The 20,990-nt window shown below is 39.6% G+C and overlaps 1 protein-coding gene across 1 annotated transcript in view; it reads right to left on the reverse strand.

The window, feature by feature from the left end:
- Positions 1–20,990, reverse strand: part of xxylt1 (xyloside xylosyltransferase 1) — a 47,966-nt gene that overhangs the window by 17,320 nt on the left and 9,656 nt on the right. The window contains exons 3-4 of the mRNA XM_088913353.1: positions 17,127–17,274; positions 11,571–11,703 (exon numbers count right to left, since the gene is read on the reverse strand). Coding sequence (XP_088769479.1) covers positions 11,571–11,703; positions 17,127–17,274 — 281 coding nt within the window. The remainder of the gene's footprint in view (positions 1–11,570; positions 11,704–17,126; positions 17,275–20,990) is intronic.

Genomic DNA, 20,990 nt, shown 5'->3' on the forward strand with positions numbered 1-20,990 from the left:
TGCCTCCGTCGATCAGCAGTGACGGCACAGAACTTCAATGTGCTTCTGGAGGTTACAGAGTATTGTAATCTTCGGACACCCAACTACTAAAACAATTTCAGCACTTGATGATCTTTTTTCTCTTTTTGGACAGGCCAAGAAGACGCATTCAATCTCAAGGTAGTAGTAAGTATAATAAGCAACAGCAATGATCTGTGTACGTAAATATTTATACCGTTTTCCTGAACGTGAACGAAAATGAAGAGTTATGGCCACCTTAGTGTGTTCTAGCACTATGGGAATCTTAGCAGTACTGGGGTTCAAGGGCCGAACACGTTCTTAAGTTTAAACAAGCCCTCAGTAGTTTATGGACAACCTACAAACTCAACAAAAGCCCGGAAAAAAACAAGACTATGGATGCTTTTCGGTAACAAGTAGAATAAAACAAAAAAACAGTTTGACGTTGACAGAACAGCCATTCAAATTGGTTTTCGTGGTTGTGGAAAAGAAATTAATAAAAAGCGGGGCCTGTAATCTGACCCGTTTTCACACTGTCCTCAGTTGCATGTGAATGTTAAATTCACTTTAAGAACAGAAAAGATTTAATTTTCTCCACATGCACTGAGTGCTTTTTAAAATACAGCAACTCTGCCCACAGCCACATGACCATCATACACAAACTACTCCAGGGATCGCTGCGAGATAAAGTAAGACTGGCAATTTTCTTTTTAGTTTAATGACAGCTCAGCGTGTATCTTCAAAAGATGTGCCAGAAACTCCAAAAGATTTTAGAATTTTAATGTGGGGAAAATTTAAACTGACCCCCCGCTATTACCCTTGCGACCAGTTTTCTGCATCGCCTCCGCTATCTAATGATCAATTTATCTCCATTGCCCATAATTATTTAAATAGCCTCCACTGTCCTGATTTGTTAAAGCTATCTAAATAAAACAGTGGAGAAACAATTTAATTTTATAAAGTATTTTGTGCAACTGATTTTGTGCTAGAATTTCGGAAAGGTGGACAACTCCATTTAATATACTATATACTGTAGGGTTCATTCCATTTACAAATATTTTTTAGCTTAAAATTAAAGTTTTATTTCTGAACTGTAGAGGCTTACTAATATGCAGTGCATTTTCTCTAATATTGAATAATAGGCTTATCTAGCGCAGCTAGCACCCAAAACAGTGTCCTACAACCACTCCCTAGTCCATCTGCTAAGGATTGTGTGTGCTGTGCTGATCACTCTTCACAGAGGACTGCTTCATTCCAGCTCTGGCACCATCAGGGCCCAGTCATGCCCCCACCAGTTAGCACAAAAGTCGAGGGTCCAGAAGCCTTAGCTATCAACTGGCCCAAAAGCCAGGATCATATGCCAGGAATAGAAAAATAGTCCGTTAGTCTATTAATCCGCCATATCCTGGAAAGGTGTCTGACCAGAGACACAGAATGGACCATCACCAGTCTCTTCTCCCAGAGCCCAACCACAATGACCACTGGTAATTCTGAGAGGTAACTTCTTTAAACCATCAGAATTCATAGGCCTTGTGTGTCCACTGGCCTTGAACTAGTGCTGTCACAAGACACAGATAGCATTGGATATAACACATTTGAGGAAATATCCAAAGGAATATCTAACACAGAAATGTCAACAGGCATGTCTATGCAGGTTATGTTTTTTCTTATCCCCTTAGCAACAACATCTTGGGCAATGCAAATTTGTGAAGCTGAACAAAGTATCCTTTAATATAATGAAGTAGCTGGCAGACACTGGAATTAAATGGTTTAACCCTACATGAGAGTGCTCTAAACAGTACATTTCCATTTTTAAAACAAAATATATTTTTTTAAACTCTTCACCTTTTATAAACAGCTGATGCCCAAATTATGTTAACAAGTTAAATGCCATTGGATGAGTACAAGAAAGATTATATATAATTTTGTGCCAAATGGTTACACAAACTAGTTCAGTCTTTCTCCTTCAGATTGTAGTTTGTTTACAAATTCACATGAAACTACTAACAAAAATTACTGCTCAATCACTGAAAGTCAATCAATAGATCGTGGGTGACACCTTGGAAAACAATTCACACGTCCCCTGGGTTTATACGTACACAAATTTTAAAGAGCAGGACAGGCTATTAAAGCATCATACTGCTTCAAAATGGTGCGACACATTTTAAAAGCAATACTTTGCAAAAACACAGTACCAGCAGCGAATCTTCTGTTTGTAACATTGTTCTTGAATTAGGCCTCCATGGGGCCAGACCTGTACTCAATTTTTGTTCTGAGAAGGGGACTTTTTCCCTGCTCGACTTAAATTTATGTTTTATCTTCTCTGTTCAGCACAGAGGGAATATAATGTGTCAGAACTGTTTCTCCGAGACAGCCAGCATGCAATGCGTCTCCTCAGAGCACTTAACAATTGGCATGTACGTGACTCAAACAGGCTGCAAAGCATTTACAATAAAATACTCGCAGAACATAACACATGGTGGCCTAGATTTGCTTTTTTGTTTTGACTAATGGGACTCATTTCAACAGTAAAGCAAATTATCCGACTACGACAACACCTGTGAGAAAGTTGTAATTATGCTTTTTATGGATTTATTTCCTCTTTGAATGATATTTTGTATAGAATGATTATAATTGTATACAAAACATCATTAAACTAGAAAGTAATACTGGGGCAGGTGGAAAGTTTTGGAAAGGAGGAAAGCAGAAATCAATGTTGTGCTTTTGTCTGTTTTATAAGCATACGCTGGAAATTCAATCAAATTAGCAGGACAGGAAGCAACAGTGTTTATCTTGAATGCATAAATATTACAAAGATTTGGAGGAAATGAAATGGCAATATAGACAGAGGTACAAATATAACTTAAAGTAGTTATGACAGTCATCGAACCCTCACCGAACCTGCAGAATGTGAACAATAAAACTGGTCATAAAATGTCCAGAAGGAACAGTAATAAAAATAACACAAGGGTTCAAAGTCAATTGGAAAAGCTGACACACAAAGGATCAGACATCAGTGTTCACCAATGAAAAAATGCACAACTGCCTTTTATTTTCACCCTTTAACTAAATACGTTAATTGGAAACAAAGTCCTAACTATCACGATCTAAAGAGTACCTGATTGTACAGCTGAGCACAACCTGCAGCAATGTCAGGGAAGTACCTTGCTCAAGAACATAACAGCAGCAACCCACCCAAGATCTGAACCCATACGCTTGCAAGTTTGTAGCTTCAGTCACTACTTCACCCAGCACAAACATAAAGCTTCTTCGTAGTTCTTCGGCCCATCAAGCTCATTTGGATTAAGTATCTAATTGGTACCAACACCAATTAGCTACAAAAATATTTCTTGCTGAAAAGAAACGCAATGAAAATTGAATCTCTGCTTCTATTCCAAGAGTAAGTGTTACTTTATTGACAGAATTAATGTATTAAAAGATAAGTCTCACATAACTGCCCCAGAAAACAGATCTGGCCAATATTTATCAATGTAGATTTCACTTCCTACTTATCCCAACAGAATCCTTGTTGAGCTGAGTGCAGCAGTGTTTACCGTCTAAACAGACTTTTACCACAAAGACCCAACACTGTACAAAAGAAAAAAGAGTTCAGTCTCTGAAACCAGGCTCACTCCGAGAGAGCACTGGATGAAGGGAGTGCCCCCACTTTGTTGCCCAACAGGCCTGTGAACGCAGGACGTTTAATCCATCTTCCTGCGAATAACGTAAAAAAGCTTGAAACGACTGAAACTGCCCGGTGTGTTTGCAGTCTTATCAAGTAACAGCACTGGCAGGGATTCCAGAGAGTTCTGGCTCAGTGCCTTGCTCGGGCTTATGCCAGACCAACTGCGACAAAAAGCACAATCGGGTAATCCAATTCGGCACATGTCAGGGATGGACCTCGGTAGTCTTTACTTCCCTATTGCAGACGCTGTATAGAGGATGGCTGCTGTTCGTTATCTGCTCCACTGCTTTACAAACACAGAAAGGCATGGAAGATCCGCGTTGGCAGGACCTGGCTTTCCCAACAGCACATGACAGAGCTGCTCCATTGCCATCACCAGTAGCAAGGATGTGGAGTGGACCACAAACTAGGAGACCCACAGGTGGGGTACATGCATGGCACACTGAAGGGACATGCACACCAGAGAAGCCATTGTCCAGATTTAAGTTCAAAACTATTTGCAGGCACTAATACCACTTTGACAGGGTTGATTGGCAGCCATGTCCTCAGTGCATAAAGAATGACTTGTAACTTGGTATTAACAATGTATTTGAATCTATATCTGGACAGGGTATTTATTTTTATACATATTTGGTAGGCAGCTACAAATCACTTCTGTTGCTCCAGATGAACGTATTCAAAAACGGCCTCCATTTAATAAGCTGAAAAGATTTCTGATTTTGCTGAGAAATACAGCTCTTATAATTGTAATGACAAAGAAAAATTAATGCACCAACTCTTCCTAACCTATCATTTTAAATCCACCTGGATGAAAACACTTGGGGAAAAAAGTGAATTCATTCTGCATAGCTGGATGGCCAATTGATTAATAGCTGAACATATGCAAACACAGGATATAAAATAATAATAGGTTACTTCCCTTAAGAACATGTGAAGGTGTAAAAGTGTTTGCTTGATGGTACTTATAATTACTGAACAGTACTAAATTACCTGATATTAACAAAGCTATCAAGACTAATTAGAATCACCACCTTTCAGCACACAACTTAACTGAACTTGCATAAATCTTGGGTGACCCAGACAGAATACAACATGTACAAAAAGAACACTCCAATTGTTCAACTGGAAAAGCCAAAGAAAAATCAGAATTGGGACAAGATTTACTACAACATAATATTGTAGCTCTTTGATTTACTAGGTTAAGCTGCCCTACAGCCAGTTAATTCCTCCTCTTTCGAAACGCCTTTCACTTCACAACAAGGTGGCTTTAGGGTGTCTAGCCATCAAGAAAAAAAAAAACAATTTCACAAGTAAAATCAAGTTATCGTACAAAGTTCAGAATGCGGCAGTGTCTGATACTAGAACAGCGAAGAATCTTACACAGCTTGTTTGTTTGTATTGGAAGGCCAGTTGTGTCAGCACAGCAACCAAGAAAGTTTAATAGTAAGAAATCTCCCAAAGTCTTATGAAATTCCTTCCTCAGCTTTTCTTTCAAAGAAATGGGACTTCAACAGCATCCATCCATCAGTTACCAGGAAGCTGCTTGCCCATGGTAAGGGTTATGGCAACCCAGAGTCTATTCCAGAAGCACAGAGCACAAAGAATGTTGTCAATGTGGACATGGGTTCATCACATGGGCACCAAAAGCTGGGTTGTAGCAGTGCTAGATGCCATGACAAACCAAACAGATCAAAGAAACTGAACTTCCACATTTGGCACACAGTCATTTCATTTTTAAATTTGTCCCTTTCCACAAACTGAGATACCTTCGGGAAAATGGGGGGAAAAAACAAGAATATCTTGCTTGAGTTCTTTTAACCTGCTGATTTCATCTTAAAAGGTTACTGTTAAATATAACCCTACTCAAACCTGAAAAACACACAACCCTTGAGGCACTACCTGAAGTTAATGAACTGAAATCCATGGAAAAGCTACACATAAAAGCTCATTATTTATAATAACATTGCAGAAGCTATCAGATCCACTATGCGTTTTGCTCCTAATAAAGTTCATTTCCATCTCATTCTTTCAAGAAAGCTAGACGACTTGTCAGAACCCAGAAGGACAACGCTTTAACACTTCTTTGCGATGCAAAGCTTCTGTAGCCAATATTGGCTGTTGCATTTAATAATAAATAATAATAAATCTGACTTTAAGCATATCTTGTATTGGTGAAGAAGTATTAGGGGGATGAGAGAGAATCATCATATGAAAGAGAGCACACACACTGTATGTGACATAAAAAATGTGACAATTTAATTAAAAACAATATATTGCAAATGTTAAGCAGCACAGCACTTCTGTAGGAGAAACACAGGTATCTGCAATCACGAAATGCAATGAAGCAAACAGCTCCCCGCAGCCCTGTCCCTACAGCCAAAGAGGAGAATAACTTTTTTCAAATACATTTTTCCACATTGAAGACAGGCCAAAGAAACAAAATGTGACAGGAAACCAACCAGCCGTGAAAAACGAATTGTTTCATTTAACCCTGTCTAAGCTACCTACACATCTTCCTGGAGACATACAGTATACAGACATGGAGGCAAGCACTGGCTGGCATCTATAAATAAACATAACGGCGCACCAAGCTTCACTCCGGCCTGTGGGAGCAAACAGAAAATCAAATAAGGCTTTTTAATCAGCAATACATGTAGGGCAAACATGTTTACCCGTTGTTTTGAAACATAGCTACTTAAAGCAAATCAGCTTGACTTAGAAAGTAGGAAATGAGAATTTTCTGACGTCATGCAGCATGGCAGGTCCACTCTGTGCCACGACGATTTTAATAGGCAACACAGGACGCAAACTTGAAAACAACTGGACATCAATTTCCACAAATCACACTGACCATCCTTATAGGGTGCCATCCAGCCAGAAATAAGCCCCATTTGTATTCTGCGCATAACACAATGTCCTTTCCTGGGAAATAAGAAAAAAGGGATGTGAAAAGTAGATGAGTAAAAAATGCTCAGTTCTCATCTCAAGAATATAAAATGCGAATAAAAACAGGATGCACTTTACATAAAGAGCGTTAGGTATCGGCAACTAAACACAAAATTGAGGTACGTTCCCTTGGAGACGTCAGAGAAATTGGATAATTTAATTAGACTAATAAAGTAACCACACCAGCACAAGGATTGGGTAGAACCATCTTAATGTTGCTGGTAGCTCTTGTAAATTTTGCCATTGTCTTGAAAACGACAGCAATGTGTAATTAAATTATTTGTAAACCTAAAAACTACCAAATAAATGAAAAGGTCAAAATGTTAAGGCAAAATCAAAATATGAGTAATGAAAAAAAAGACCCAAAAGGAGAAGCATACATTATGCTTACTCTGCATTCCTTCCCACTAAGTTGACCCCAGATCATATCACATTCATGCGCACTGCAAGAACAGGGCTTGCAAATACACTGCTGGAATTTCTGGGGGCTGATTACATTGGCTTCGTCTCTATACCACATGGTAGTATAGCTGAGTAGAAATGCACAGTGTTTGTCTTGGCAGTCTGAACTGGATCCTACCAAGAAGCAGTTCTGTACAGACAGGCCATTTTTATACAGTGATTCTCATCACTGCATACGATCCAAATATTGTCACGAAAAAGAAAGTATGAGAAAGTAATATTCCTTCACCTTCCAGACTGAATACTATTAAAATGCTTCTCTTGAGCAGAATTTCAAGGTTGAAGGCTGTACATCATTAATCAGACCACAATTAACAGCAGTTATCTTGAAAGGTTTTATTGTGTATTTTAGACTTTAAAATTAAGATGAAGAATATTGATTGTGAAGCCCTAAGAAAAAATTAAATGTCATTAACACCAAAGAACTAAATATTACTATATATAAAGACAACTTCAGAAGGTTATAAATTGCTGTGTAAAAGACAAAGAGACAAGCTGATTCATGCTGTATACAGCAGGTCACCCAATTAATCTACTACTGCACAAGTGCCAACAGCTACAATACACAGCAGATCAAGCGAAAATTTACTTCATCTATTGAATGAAGGATGAACCTTACGTAAGATAGCTGGTGCAAGCTTAGGGTCAGATTTGGCCCAGGACAATCTTAACATTACAAAGATGTTTAATCATAAATCTGACACCTCCTACACCAGGCTGGGACAGGCAGAGGGAAGAGAGCCATCTATTGGTCTCCCATCATCACTAACAGTTGCGTTCCTTAGAGATATGCCAACACTGACCAGACCCAGCATTCCTTAGTTTTTATAGTCTGCCGATGACGGGCTGGAAGGTAGTAATGAATAAGATCAATAATATGATCTTCACTGATCAAGATAACCTCATGTGAATTTGCAAAACTGATGAGCATTTTAGAAGTGTTTAAATCAGCAAGACCATCTTCATTAATAATTCTGCCAAACAAATCTTATTTTAATTGTCTGTTGAGTTCTCTCGTTTAATGTGACAGCTAAAGTTCAGAGGAACTAAAAATAAACACAGGAAAACAGCACAAATAACTGGCTCTCAACCAAAATATTTGACTGCAATGCCAATCAATGATTTAAATCATCTAGTGTGTAGAAAATCCCTATTTATGGCCCCTGAAAATAGACAGACTACCTTAACCTGGACAGTCATGATTTCTAACTAAGTATTTAGTTCTTAATACAGAAATAAATACTGCAATGAGTCAAGTTTTTAATTTATTTGCACTGCTTTGCTAATACATTTATGTGCCGAGCTCTGCTTCTCTTCTCGTGAAGTAGCCAACACCCAATATATTTTCTTATATCTTCACCAGCCACTAAACCACAACATAGCTGCACCTGTTTCAAAATCCTGCAGCTGGCATGGCACACTGTTTACTGTGTATGGTATGATGTGCTGCACAGAAGGAATGGAAGATCATCACTGGTTGCACACCTTGGCAAACATTTAATAACAAAGTACTGAAACCAGACTGAAGGCAACGCCTTAAAAACATTCTTTACATTTCTAAGCTCTCTGAGCTCAAGGATTCTATCTGGCTTTTTGAGGGGTTTGTGCGTGCAGGAAACGGCTCACTCAAGCCCTGACCTTGAGTTGGCTGAATCCCATGGCTGGAAGGAGCCCGATAGTGACAGCGGGGGGAGTCCGGAAATATTATCTCTGCTTCTGTGTCTGCAGCTCCATCTAGTGAATGGACATAACACTGTCCCCGTTCCAGATCATGAAGGGAATTGTTTTGTCCAACAATGCATTGTTTCTGGTAAGAGTAAACAACCTGCAGGATGAGACATCCAGGCCAGTCAAAATATTATTGACAAGAACTAGGCCTGGATCTTTATCCATTTTAAAAAACAAGAGCAAAAACAAGGACTAGACCAAGAGGAGAAAAACAAAGGATCATTCTTCCCACACTAGGATTTTACTCAATGATAAGAGCAATTCTGTATAAGTAATTCCTACTCAATGGCGTATCCTCAGCCACCTTGAGACACAACACAAATTTGATATATTTCAACTCTTAAATATTTAATAAAGTTTATATAAGAGTAATTCAAATTAAGCATTGCAGGAATTGCTGGTCCTTTCAGATCAGGATTCAGCTGATGTGCACATTTAATTCCAGTACCTGCACAAGTTCCCTGAAATTCAGCTCGAGTGCATCCCCCCCCCACCCACATCAGTAAAACTAGAGCTTTAAAGTCAGCCTGTCCCACACCTCCCATTACTACTGGTTTCAACACACCACTGGAAACGTTCTGCGTGGGCTTTTTAGCCGAGAGCAACAACAGGCTGGAAATAGGTATTGTCCTCCACAAGTGAGTCAGCCAGAACAATGAGGCCAAGGGTATCCTGTTGTTGCTGCCCAAACGCCATGACCTTCAGGATATGAAACTGCACCAAGAGCCGTTTCCTGACTTGTTCCTTTTCTAGTCGTGGTTTGAAGCTAAAAAGAGAAACGGGAGATTCAACACAGAGAGGTCTGCCAGATCACAGGTCCCCCCCTCTCGGGCTACTGACAGCTGCTTGCGTTCACTGTGACGGTGGAAGAATCTGTTTGAGTGCACCAGGGAAACCTGCAGCTCTGCACCTCTCTGTCACTCCAGCGACCATTGTGTGCGTCTTTTTCGGAAAGAAGTCCTAAGGGACACTTTGCTCCTAGCTGCCGTGGGAGCCACTGAACAAAACATAATGGTCTCAGACAAAAACTGAGGGATGGCAGGGGGAACTGCTCAAGCTACAGCTTTGTCACTCTGGTGGTGCTTTTTCCTAAGACATGCACAACTGAGATCAGTCTTCCTCTGGCTCCTGCTGTTTTCCCTAATAAATTGCCAGCTGGTGTCTGCAAACCTGTAAACCCATTAGCACAGCTGTATTCGGTAAACACACATAGTGCATAGGAAGTAACTTCTGTAACTCAAACCTATGAGGTTTTTTCATTGTAAACATGATTACTGTCCTGACAGCAATTTAGAAAATGCAACATTTACAGCAGGGACATTGTCATCCCAGGTCTGGGTTGTATGCATGGATCCTGCTGGCCTTGGTGTTCAGATGGCACTAGAGTAATCTGATCCATCCCACAATCAGCTCCACTGGGGCGATGCCCCCTCTCTTCACTGGCATGGGTGGGGAAAAGGGCAAGGTCCATTCCCCGGCACCTGGGGTGCTCTCAATGTCTCTTTAAACGAAGACAGCTTGCCATGCTTTAGCTTCTTTTGTCACCTTACAGCTTCTCTTTCGCCAATTCGGTTAAGTAAAATTAAAGAGCTGGAGCTATCACCTGCCTGGAACTGCAGGAGTCTTCTTCTCCAACAACTCTCACTCCACCAGCTGCTTTTAATGCCACCTTTCATGACCAGGGCACCTGCCAGCCAGAGTGCAGGTTCTACATTGGGTATTCTGTACTGAGCACACCCCAGTGTAAATTCACAGGAAATCTCAGACTGTGACCGACAGAAGATGTTCTTAGGGGATCTTAATGGCCTTTCCAGGCTTCTTTTCCGCTGCCTTGAAGCACCAACGACTTTCTATTTGGCTTGTTTTTTTTTCCTTGTTCTCCAGCCGAGCCCAGAAATGAGAACATTTCATGAGCCAATCCCATGAGTACCACAGAAAACAATAATTACAATGATCACGGGCATCATCATCATTTTATCGTGGTTAAGGATGCACAAAACAATTTCATTGCCCCCTCAGCTCACCTACACAGAGCTCCCACAGGGAGAAGAAGATAAAAGAATAATCTGAATACCTCCTTTCATTGCTATAAAACGTGTGCCAGTCTGGTCTGACTGTGGAACATGGAACATGGCATGTGTACAGCTTCATCAGGAGTATTAATAGATCTATGAGATACAGGACAAACTGATTCTGTGCTCAGAAGAGCAGTTAACACAAACACAGAACAGAAAAAAAAACTAAATCCCTAATGATAGCACTTAGCACAGGTACAATCTTCTGCAGGAGAAACCACACCAAAATCATTTAAACACTCAAAACCACTTAGATTAAACTGAAATAGTGAAAACGTGTTCTTTTTCACACTGGGTATATTAAGACTGTAATGTAGCAATAAAGAAGAGAAAAACAATTTTATACAGTGCCTTCCAGAGGGTGGAAGAACCTACAAGACAGTTCCTTGAGTTAACAAGCAGTCTATAAAAAAAGGGGGGGGGAGATTTTAATTACAGTGCTTTTCAAGGTGAGCTAAAATAAAAGCAATGAAGTCCACTTGGTGGGTTGTGTGCTAAGAACTGCCTATTCTAATGAAATGCCGCTCAGAAATATATAACCCTATATATAATTATATACATCTGTATATATCATGACAAGTATATCTAAACATCACCCTATACACCTTACAAAATATCTCCACTGTTATGATCAGGATAAAGGTAATAACAATAGACTGATCTGCAGTGTTGGGTACCTGTAGACTGGCTGCATCTCCCTGGCAATGCCAATGACTGCACCAGCAGGGAAACGGGTGAACTCCTGGAACAGCTCCCTGATGTTGCTCCTGTATTTGAGATCCAGGTCCAGCTGCACAATCCGCTTCAGATCTGACGGGAGACAGCAGGGATTAGAAAACGACCAGCCTGGTGCAAAACCACCAATACACAGCACTGGATAGCTGACACTCTTGTCGTCTTGCAATGTGATAAAAGGATTTGGCTGGAAACACAAATGCATCATTGCTTTACTTTCAACCTGCTGTGATATTCAAGCACTTGTTTAATTTTCATCTGTAATTTTAATCTTCCCAGTCTGAAACACTTAGTGTTCACAAGGCATATTTGGCTGCTGATGAGTGGGATGATTAAGCTAAGCTATGGGTAAATGCGGCTGTTGGAAACCAGCTCTAGCTGTTTCAGTTACATTCCCTGATTTCTCAATACTAACATGGCACTAACAGTGTGTTGTTTTTAATGACACCCTCATAAAGGTTCGTCTTTAAACAAGGCAATTGCCTAATCATTGGTGGTGAAAGTGGTTTAACATGAAGCAACAGATTCAATAGCCCTTGAATGTTTTGGATGTAACTGGGTATCAGTAAAAGAATGAGTTTCAACACTGGTGCCTCCACCTGTGTCAGTGGTGGGAACATGCATCACATGGATTCAACACATTTGTTCTGACAGCTTGGAGAAAGGAAAAACCCTGAGGCCGTCTGCGGTCTTGGGCTCTTGCACAGCCTCATGGGAAATGTGACATCACACATTTTTATACGCTGCCTTCTTATCCACACCTCTCGGCTCCCCAACACTGCCTGTAGCATCTATTTCCAGTACACTACCTTTGTATGCCATAATGAATCAAATATTTATTTTAATATTTGATGGTGAAAGTCAGCTTTCTATTTAGCCATCATAACCTTTTGATAAACAAACCTTGATAGTCCAACTTGTTTAGTTAGAGGCAATACTAAGGTTAACCACAACTTCGAATAATTTAGTATGTAGTAGGTTTTTGTCAACCCAGTGCAAAGTAAACCTATCCACCTGCAAAGTACTGAACCAACAGCAAGACTGAAGAAAATGTTTATCTATTCAAAATAATACACTTAAAGATCCTGTGTTATTTATAGATCTGTCCATAGGATTATTCTGCACATCCCCTTTCATTACAAACACGGTAAAAACAACTAATAAACAAGTTCAATTTTTCATGTGCGACTGCTGACCAATGGTCTCTAATCTCACACTGAACAATTGCCGTTAGCAAAGAAAACCGGTTGTGTGACACCTTCATGGCAGAACCTTGTCTTTGGTATAAATGGGCAGATATACTCTATATTTAGTTCACAACACTAAGAACGGGTGTGTTACAGTGCTGGACATGCAGTAACCGATTATAGGGTGTTTACAGCAAAGGCCAGCCGAGTTCTGCCATTCAAAAAGGCACATGGCAGGAACTGCATCATCTCCCAGTGTTCCCATCCCCTGAGGCTGGTTAGGATTCCGTGCGTTACTGAGCCAACATACGGCCTCTGTTTGAAACTGTTGGGGACATGAGGTGACTGCCCAGTCCAAAATAAAAAGGCAGTGAGGCCTGCATGCAGAAACCTGTTCGCTTCATGCCCTCTGCAGCTGATGTGGGTTTTCCTACTCTCTCAGAATAAAAAAGGCCACCCAATCTAACCTGATTTACCCAAGCACACGGCCGGCCAGCTGGAAAAAATGGAACAGGATATCCTGAAAGTGAACATCATCTATGGTTATCTCAAACATACTAATATGGGGAAGTTGTGCAGTGGCTTCTGTCTGCAAAGAGAAACAATGGAACGGTTTCAAAGACAAAAAATATCTACAAAAAAATAAAATAATACAGAAACTGCAGAGCATTTGTACAGGAACTTTTGTGTCGCTTTTGGCTCAGCTCAGAGAACAATAGAAAGAAATGAGTTTGGACATCTTGAGATATAAAAGCTTGTGCGTTCAACAGGCTGCCTTAAACAACTGTGCATAGTTTTATCTCTATTACTTTACAGTCATTTATTTTAAACTGCAAAAACCAAAGAGTTAAAAACTCTTGCATGTTCTAGAAAAAAAACAAGGAAAATGACTACGAGGAAACCCGCAGTGGAAAAGTGATGTAGGTCACCAACATTTTTGCCCATGGCAAATATCCCAGAATAAAGGAAACCAGACTGTAATGCTTGCTGAGCTGTTCTATAAAGAACAGTGATGGAGCACTAACACACGCGCTAACAGCTACAGGCAGCCTTAATTGGCCAAGACAAACAAGTCAGTGTATGTGAGAGAGAGATAACTCGGTTAAGAAGCCACACGCTTATACTCAGCCTACAGCAACACTTAGGTTGTTTACGGAGAATGTCACGGGTAGGTACCAAATAAGAATGTTTGTTTTTTCCACTATCATGCATAAGAACAACATGCATCATTAGCGAGGATCACCACTAACTAATCCACCTACTGTAGATCAGGATTGCCTAGTCATCAGAAATCACAACGTTACAAAACTGTCAAAATGTACATCTCAAGAGTTATTCATGTATAAAAGAAAATATAAAGATATCCACAAAACAGCTTTTCCCTTTCTATAGTCTACCCTATATGTTGAGTATCATTGCTGTCAAATCCAAAATTTCCAATGAAGTACTGCATTGCAAAGCATTAGCAAAGATGACAATTTTCTGAAATGTACCTGAAACCTGCTTTCTATATAATGGAACCTGCTTTTCTGGTTCAGCCAATTGTACCATTTGAATCTGCACTTTAGAGAAGCCATTCTTCTGGCCCTTATTGTGTTCAGTGGCTTGGCTCCAGGGTCCTTCCAGAATTACTGAGCCTTGAAATGTCACTGACAAGCTGTCGACTTTTCAAACAGACAAAAACATCCCGTAAAAAACTGGAGTTCAGCTGCTTAAATAAACACACACTGTACAATTATACCTGTTTAAAAAAAGAGTCAGCAGGTGTAATTGCAGGTTAATTCTCTGAAGCACAATGCCTCTTAGTGTACCAAAAAAGATGAAAACTGCAACCTGGTAGTGTTAATTAAAAAGCATCAATACCGTGAGATGAAGCCAGTGCAGCAGGAACAAGTAAGTGGCTGGTTTTCACCATAACAGAAAGCTCTTCTTTATAACCAATTGTTAGATAAGTGCCCAATTCACAGTTACCAGTGGTTATTAGTACTGCGTCCCTGACATTTTCATTTATTCTGTGAATACTTTGACTAAACTACTGGAAATTACTGAAATTAGAGAACAGATGAATGCCATAAATTTCTCACAGAAAAGCTGTATTGAGTGCCTAGGAGGCAGAATTCCCCAGTTTTCCCATTCTCACAATTAATGGAGAGCACTACACTCTGGCCTCTGCACCTGCCTGTGCACTCCTACCAACAGTAGCAGGTCAAAAGCCAAAGGCCAGGGAAAACGCCAAGTTGGACAAATGTAGAGCAGGAAAAGCTCGATGGATGGAGCAAGCGCCACAGGGCAGAACGTGGAAATAATGTGAGCCGACAACCTCCCTCCCGGTATTGGCAATAACACTTGATCGCCAGGCCAACGCAGTGGATCCTGGGAAATTTCACACAGCGGGCCACAAGGATCCTTCAGTGTTGTGTTGCTTTTTATTAAAGAAAAATCTGGAATGTAATTATGCTTATCTCTGAATACATAATACCTTGGAAGCCAAGAGTTTTTATAAATGTTAAAAATCACAAACCACTGACTGTAAATATAACTTGAAAGAACAGACAACTACAAAAAACTACTGCAAAAGTAAACCAAAACCTTTGATTTTGGAAAGTATTCCAGTCGTGGATTTAAGTGACTAGTATTTTATGATGATTAAAGCAAGCACAATGGTTGAACATGTTTAGATAATAGAAATCGAACCTATACCACACTATTCACAGAGAGGTCCCACAGGTTAAACTCACAGCTATAACTGCTTGGCATCTTATCATAATAAATCGGAATCAAGTTGACAAGCACAACATGGCACATTAACAGTTAAATGTCTGAGCAAAAACAAGTTAAAAATATAAATATGTGGTCTGTGTTCACTTGCTTGTGAAACTTTTACAAAGCTGTTTGATAAATTGAAAACAAGAGCTCCACTCAAATAAACAAGAAGCCACAAATAAGAAACAATTGAGGAAAAAATATTTGTCTTTTTTTTCTGTTTTGTTTCTGGGAATCAAGTGAAATCAACATCAGTACACCAAAGAAGCTGGAAGTTAAGGGTTGTAATCTACGTTTTGGATAAAAGCAGAGTACTAGTCTGTAAAGAACCCTGCTGTAGCTGTGATAGGGAAATGAGATACATGACTTACTTCTGGACTATTGAGAACATCTGTCCAAACTGATTTAATGTACCAAATGGAATAACTATTGCAGAAGGAGAAATAACGGGCTGAATGTTGCCTTGTATTGTTTTAACAAAACTGTATTGTGAAGTTCGGATACTGATATGAAAATAATTTTTGTTCTATGGCCTCAAATTTGTAAAACAAATAACACAAACCAACAGATAATTATTAGTGTCCTAACATTCTCTAAAGGTGTCAGAATCCTCTTGTACAGTCCTCTTCTTTTGGTGACCGTGCTTGACTTTCACGTGAAAACACAGATGAGTGCAGAGAGGTTTCAGTTAAATAACTCTGTGAGGCCAGTGGGAGAGTGTGGAACAGGCTATACGGTACAACAGTCCCATGTCTCCTGGTCACTTTGCCATGTGTCTGACAGAACTGAATTGAATGAGAATTGTCTGTCATACTGCCTGTGCAGCTTTAGGGGCTCCCTCATTGACATGTTATTGAATTACTTGTCCAGTGGACTACAATACTGAGCAGCAGAATTAGGCATTGTTACGTCAGAACTCTTTCTGTGGTTTAAAAAATGATTCAGCTAGGGTACAGAAGTATAAACAGTTATTCTTATACTGTAGCATATTTAACACTTACATCCATTATTCATTGCAAATGTTGCTCTTAACTCCCTAACCAAAAGAGTGTTTATTCTAGATAAGAGTGAAAACACCCGTTCCAGCTGCTAACTCTGATTATGTACACAAAAAAACACTGAGAAGTCATAAAACCTGTAGTCTCCTGTAATGTGATTGGATAATGAGCTAATTAACATGGACACCTATAATTATACGTATAATACACGAGCATCTATTTTAAAAAAATGTTATTTAGCAATTGTGGTTTTGCACTACCATGACGCGATTACAAGAGACTCTGCTAGTTACGCCTGGGTTAGGGAGAGTACATAATTTAACAGAGTCACGCCGTCTAAGTCTAGCTCCTTCCACAAAGCTAATTCAAACTCCTCAAAAGAGCTCTTAAAAAACAGAGTAATCAGAAAATAGCCTTTACAAGAACAGCAGCAACATTAAGGGCATTTTCCTGAGGAAAGCTCTACTGAGGCGTGACTTATAGCCACACACTCACAGCGGCCGCTGGCCAGTGCGAGCCCGTTCCGAGGGGTGGCGGCGGCTGTGCTGACCTGCAGGCATGATGCGGTGCATGGCGACGGACAGGAAGAAGATGGAGTCGCTGTAGTAAGCCCCCGAGCCAGCACTGAAGTGCTTCTGCATGGCCTCGACGATGGGGAAGAGCTTCTCGGTCAGGGTGCTCACATCGTGGAATACGACCTGGGGAAATGGGGAAAGCGCAGGGACACGGGGCTGAGGACTCAATACACAGAGACACACAGAGACAAACAGAGACACGTCTCCAAAGGGAACCAGCTCAGCTCAGGGGAACCGTTCAGGCTCCTGGCGGCTGGCTTTCATTTTAATATGTCTTACTTGATAAAGCACTCTCCTGTGGTGAACTTTTATATCCAAGACCTAACACAAAAATGACATCTGCAGAATTCCAGGCTTGTCAACTAAGTGTCCCACCCAATTGTGTAAAAACAGCAAGCAGAACATTTCAGGACTCGATTAAAATTGCTTGATTAAAAAGCAGGCCTTGGTGCAGTTGTCCTCAGATGTTGTTCTTGCTTCAGCTCACAATATTCCCAATAAACTGAATAATAACACATACATGCACTGTGAGAATTCTTCCAGGTGACAGAATGAAACTCAACTCAATGGCACAAACACAGGTAACACTCCAGTACCAATATTATCAAACTCTCAAATACTGCCGCTACAGTCTACTAACCACTATGGGATAGGTAAAAGGTACAAGTAAGATGTGTTATAGACTGAAAATAGAACAGTATTCTACCTGGGCTATGGCATCACATTTATCTTCTATTCACACTTGATCACCAGATTTCTTGAAATGCTGCTCTGGTTTCAAACACTGCTTTGCCTACGACAGCAGTCTAATGAAACGGCAGCCCTCTGTTCCAGAGAACGTATTCCCCAAGCCATGTTAAGTGCCTCTTCTTACTGCCACAATCTCATGTAAACACACGGCATCTTGAAGCACAAAAGGTGGCTGCACAAAACTAAAGGGGCTGATGTTTCAATTTGTTTTTAACACAAGCAGCAGTGGCCTAAAAAGAAAAGCAAAAAACAGCTCTATTATTCCAAGAGTAACACAATAGGGGATAGCTTTGTTTTTGCGTGCCAGAAATGAGCCAGCTGGAGAATTTTCAAGGATGCAAGAGGGAGCTTTGGACACTGTAACGAAATTTAACAGCATTAATTACAAAAAAAAAGACTGCAAGGAAAATCAAGGTTATCAAAGTTGCAATGGTTGTTTATAAACATATTAAACACTGAAACACTGCAAGGCATAAAAAAACAGAATGGCAAGTCTGATTGATAACGGAACTCCAGTAATTCGACAGAAATCCATGCCACAATCAGATAATGGGGATTCACTGGGAAAGGAGATTAACAGAAGAGGATTGCAGTAAATACAGTAACTTCACACTCAGATTTAATCATTTTTACATAAATATGTTCTAACATATTTTTCCCTATCGTATCACACACGTTGCCATCTGAGCCAGAAAAAAGTCAAATGTTCATTAAGCAGAAGCAGCAGTGTAGACAGGAATCTGTCAATCTGCACTGAAATGAGTGAATTCTAATTTCCCCAATGTTCCCTTTCAAGTTTAGACAATGCCTGCAGGAGTTGTTTCACATCACACGTACTACTACTGCTTTGGAATGCTAATGATTACAAAGTCTTCCAACTGTACTGTATAGCAGGTGTTTGTTAGCACGTTTCAACCTAACATGATAACAGACTCAATGTTCTGTTCGTGTTGACCCAAGACCATTTTCCAGATTAATAAAACCAAAATGTCTCTTTCTTTTTGAGCGTTCTAGTCGACCAAGAATGCAGAAGAGGAGCATGTATACAGTCATATATGGACCTGTAGGAATTTAGGGTAGAACCGCAGATGATTACAATGTGGGTGTACAAAGAAACGTTACTCTATATAAGGAGGTTTTGCAAGAATTAAAGTACAACATGAGAGGTCTTCTTTATTTTTTCAACTATCCATAACAGTTTTGACGAAAACCATAATTGGTATTTCTGTAGTTCCATTCTCTTAAGTATCTTTCTAAAACTCAGCCAATTTAATGGTATTAACAAAGCCCATTCTGAGGAATACTGAGGATTTCAAGAGGGAGCTGCTAATCCATTTATTATTTTTCAAATGAACACCTTGCATATTGCTAACAGGCAGAAAATAGGTCATGTAAAATAATAAACAGCAGAAGCAAAGAAAGGAACACTGTTACCCTTGGCCTGAAATAAAAAAAGACAAGAAAAGGAAAAATTGAGTGAAAACCATGTCATACAGTACATGACTCAGAATGCCGAGATACAACGTGGAGGAAGAGCACTGCATTATTGGTATGAAACCCAATCAGTTTCCAACCAGGAACGTGCTATAGTCATCAGTCTATTTATTACGAATCCACGCCAATTCTCTTTAAAGTCCACTGTCCATTAAATAAAACTGTTCAATATTAAGGTACAAAGAGCATCTTTTATAGACTGGTCCTTTTAGAGAATGGAAGAGTTTTTACTTCAATAGAGCATGTACTAGTATATATTTAATTTGAAGAATAAAATAAACGAACGCCATTTAAAAAAGACAATCGCAAGTAAAGCACATCTATAAAATCTAAAGAGCATCACTTATGTTTGTACTACTAAATTTCATATTACACAGTCCATCTAAAAATGCTATTTTTATTTTTCATGTCCTGCTGAATCAGAGTACAGACACCTCAGTGTCTGCTTTTACAAAGCATGTGAAATGCTGAAACAATTCATGAACGAGGGAACAGAATGTGAACTATATATTTAGAACAAATAAAGCCTACCTCAGAAAAAGATTAAACGTGTTTTAATTTAAAATATACCTTAAATGAGTCATTTTCACAGATGCATTTTAAAAAGAAGATGTGTTTTTATTTAATTTTGTCTGTCAATGAAATTGTAAAAGGAAACTTCCCCTTTCGATTCACAATTCTTGGTTCACTTACCAGAGAACACATTCCAAATGTTCCACAAGAAGTACAAACACAGCCACCTTTAGTAACAGCACCACACCTCCATACCTTTCTGTAATTAACACAGAGCTTGCTGTCTGAAGTTTAGCTTCAGACTTGATCCTCACCCTCACTGGCCTTTGATAATGAGGGCACATATGTTGAGAACTACGGGAGAGGAGCTGGCATGAAGCAGAAGCTGCTCACCCTCATGAAATATACAGTAAACCCTGATTTAATCAAGCCTTGTGGTAGGATGAAAATGTTCACAAAGGTCAGGCGATAAAGTCATGGCAGACCACATATGTGCTGTGAAAGAGTGGGGGCATTGATTTTACATTGCAGGCAGTCAGAACGCTATTAATAGAACAAGATCTACATTTAATGCCGTCTTTCCATTCTAGAACCTCCTAAAATTTTATGTTGCAAGTACTGAATATGGCAAAGGAACCAACAGCTAAAGGGACATCTATGGACAGCAGCTCTTTGTAGCCGACTGCATCAATACCTACATTTCATCTGCAATTCTGGTGAGATTAAACACCGAAGCTGATTCTAGGTTCAGGTTAGCATGCAAAATGACAATCAATGAGTTAAGGTTAGGATGGAGACCTGTATCTTTTTTTGTTCCTATATTTTATATTAATGTACTTGAATTCTAAAACTGTACTTTTTATTATATACTTTTATTCAGTAAGAAGTAGGAGGGGGTTTAGGCTAACAGTCCTGGAAGCATTGAAACCAGAATTTAAAAGACCTTGAGTTGATCAATAGCTCTAAGGCTGTGAAGTTTTACCTTGCATTCTAAATATGTACACATACTTTAGGCAAGACAATTTAAAAACAATAAAAGCAGTAAGGAAGTGTTAATCATTACTTTTCCATGAAACAGGCAC

The sequence above is a fragment of the Atractosteus spatula genome, chromosome 4 (genome assembly GCF_055471065.1).
Source record: "Atractosteus spatula isolate fAtrSpa1 chromosome 4, fAtrSpa1.hap1, whole genome shotgun sequence".
In the NCBI taxonomy this organism is placed as follows: Eukaryota; Metazoa; Chordata; class Actinopteri; order Semionotiformes; family Lepisosteidae; genus Atractosteus; species Atractosteus spatula.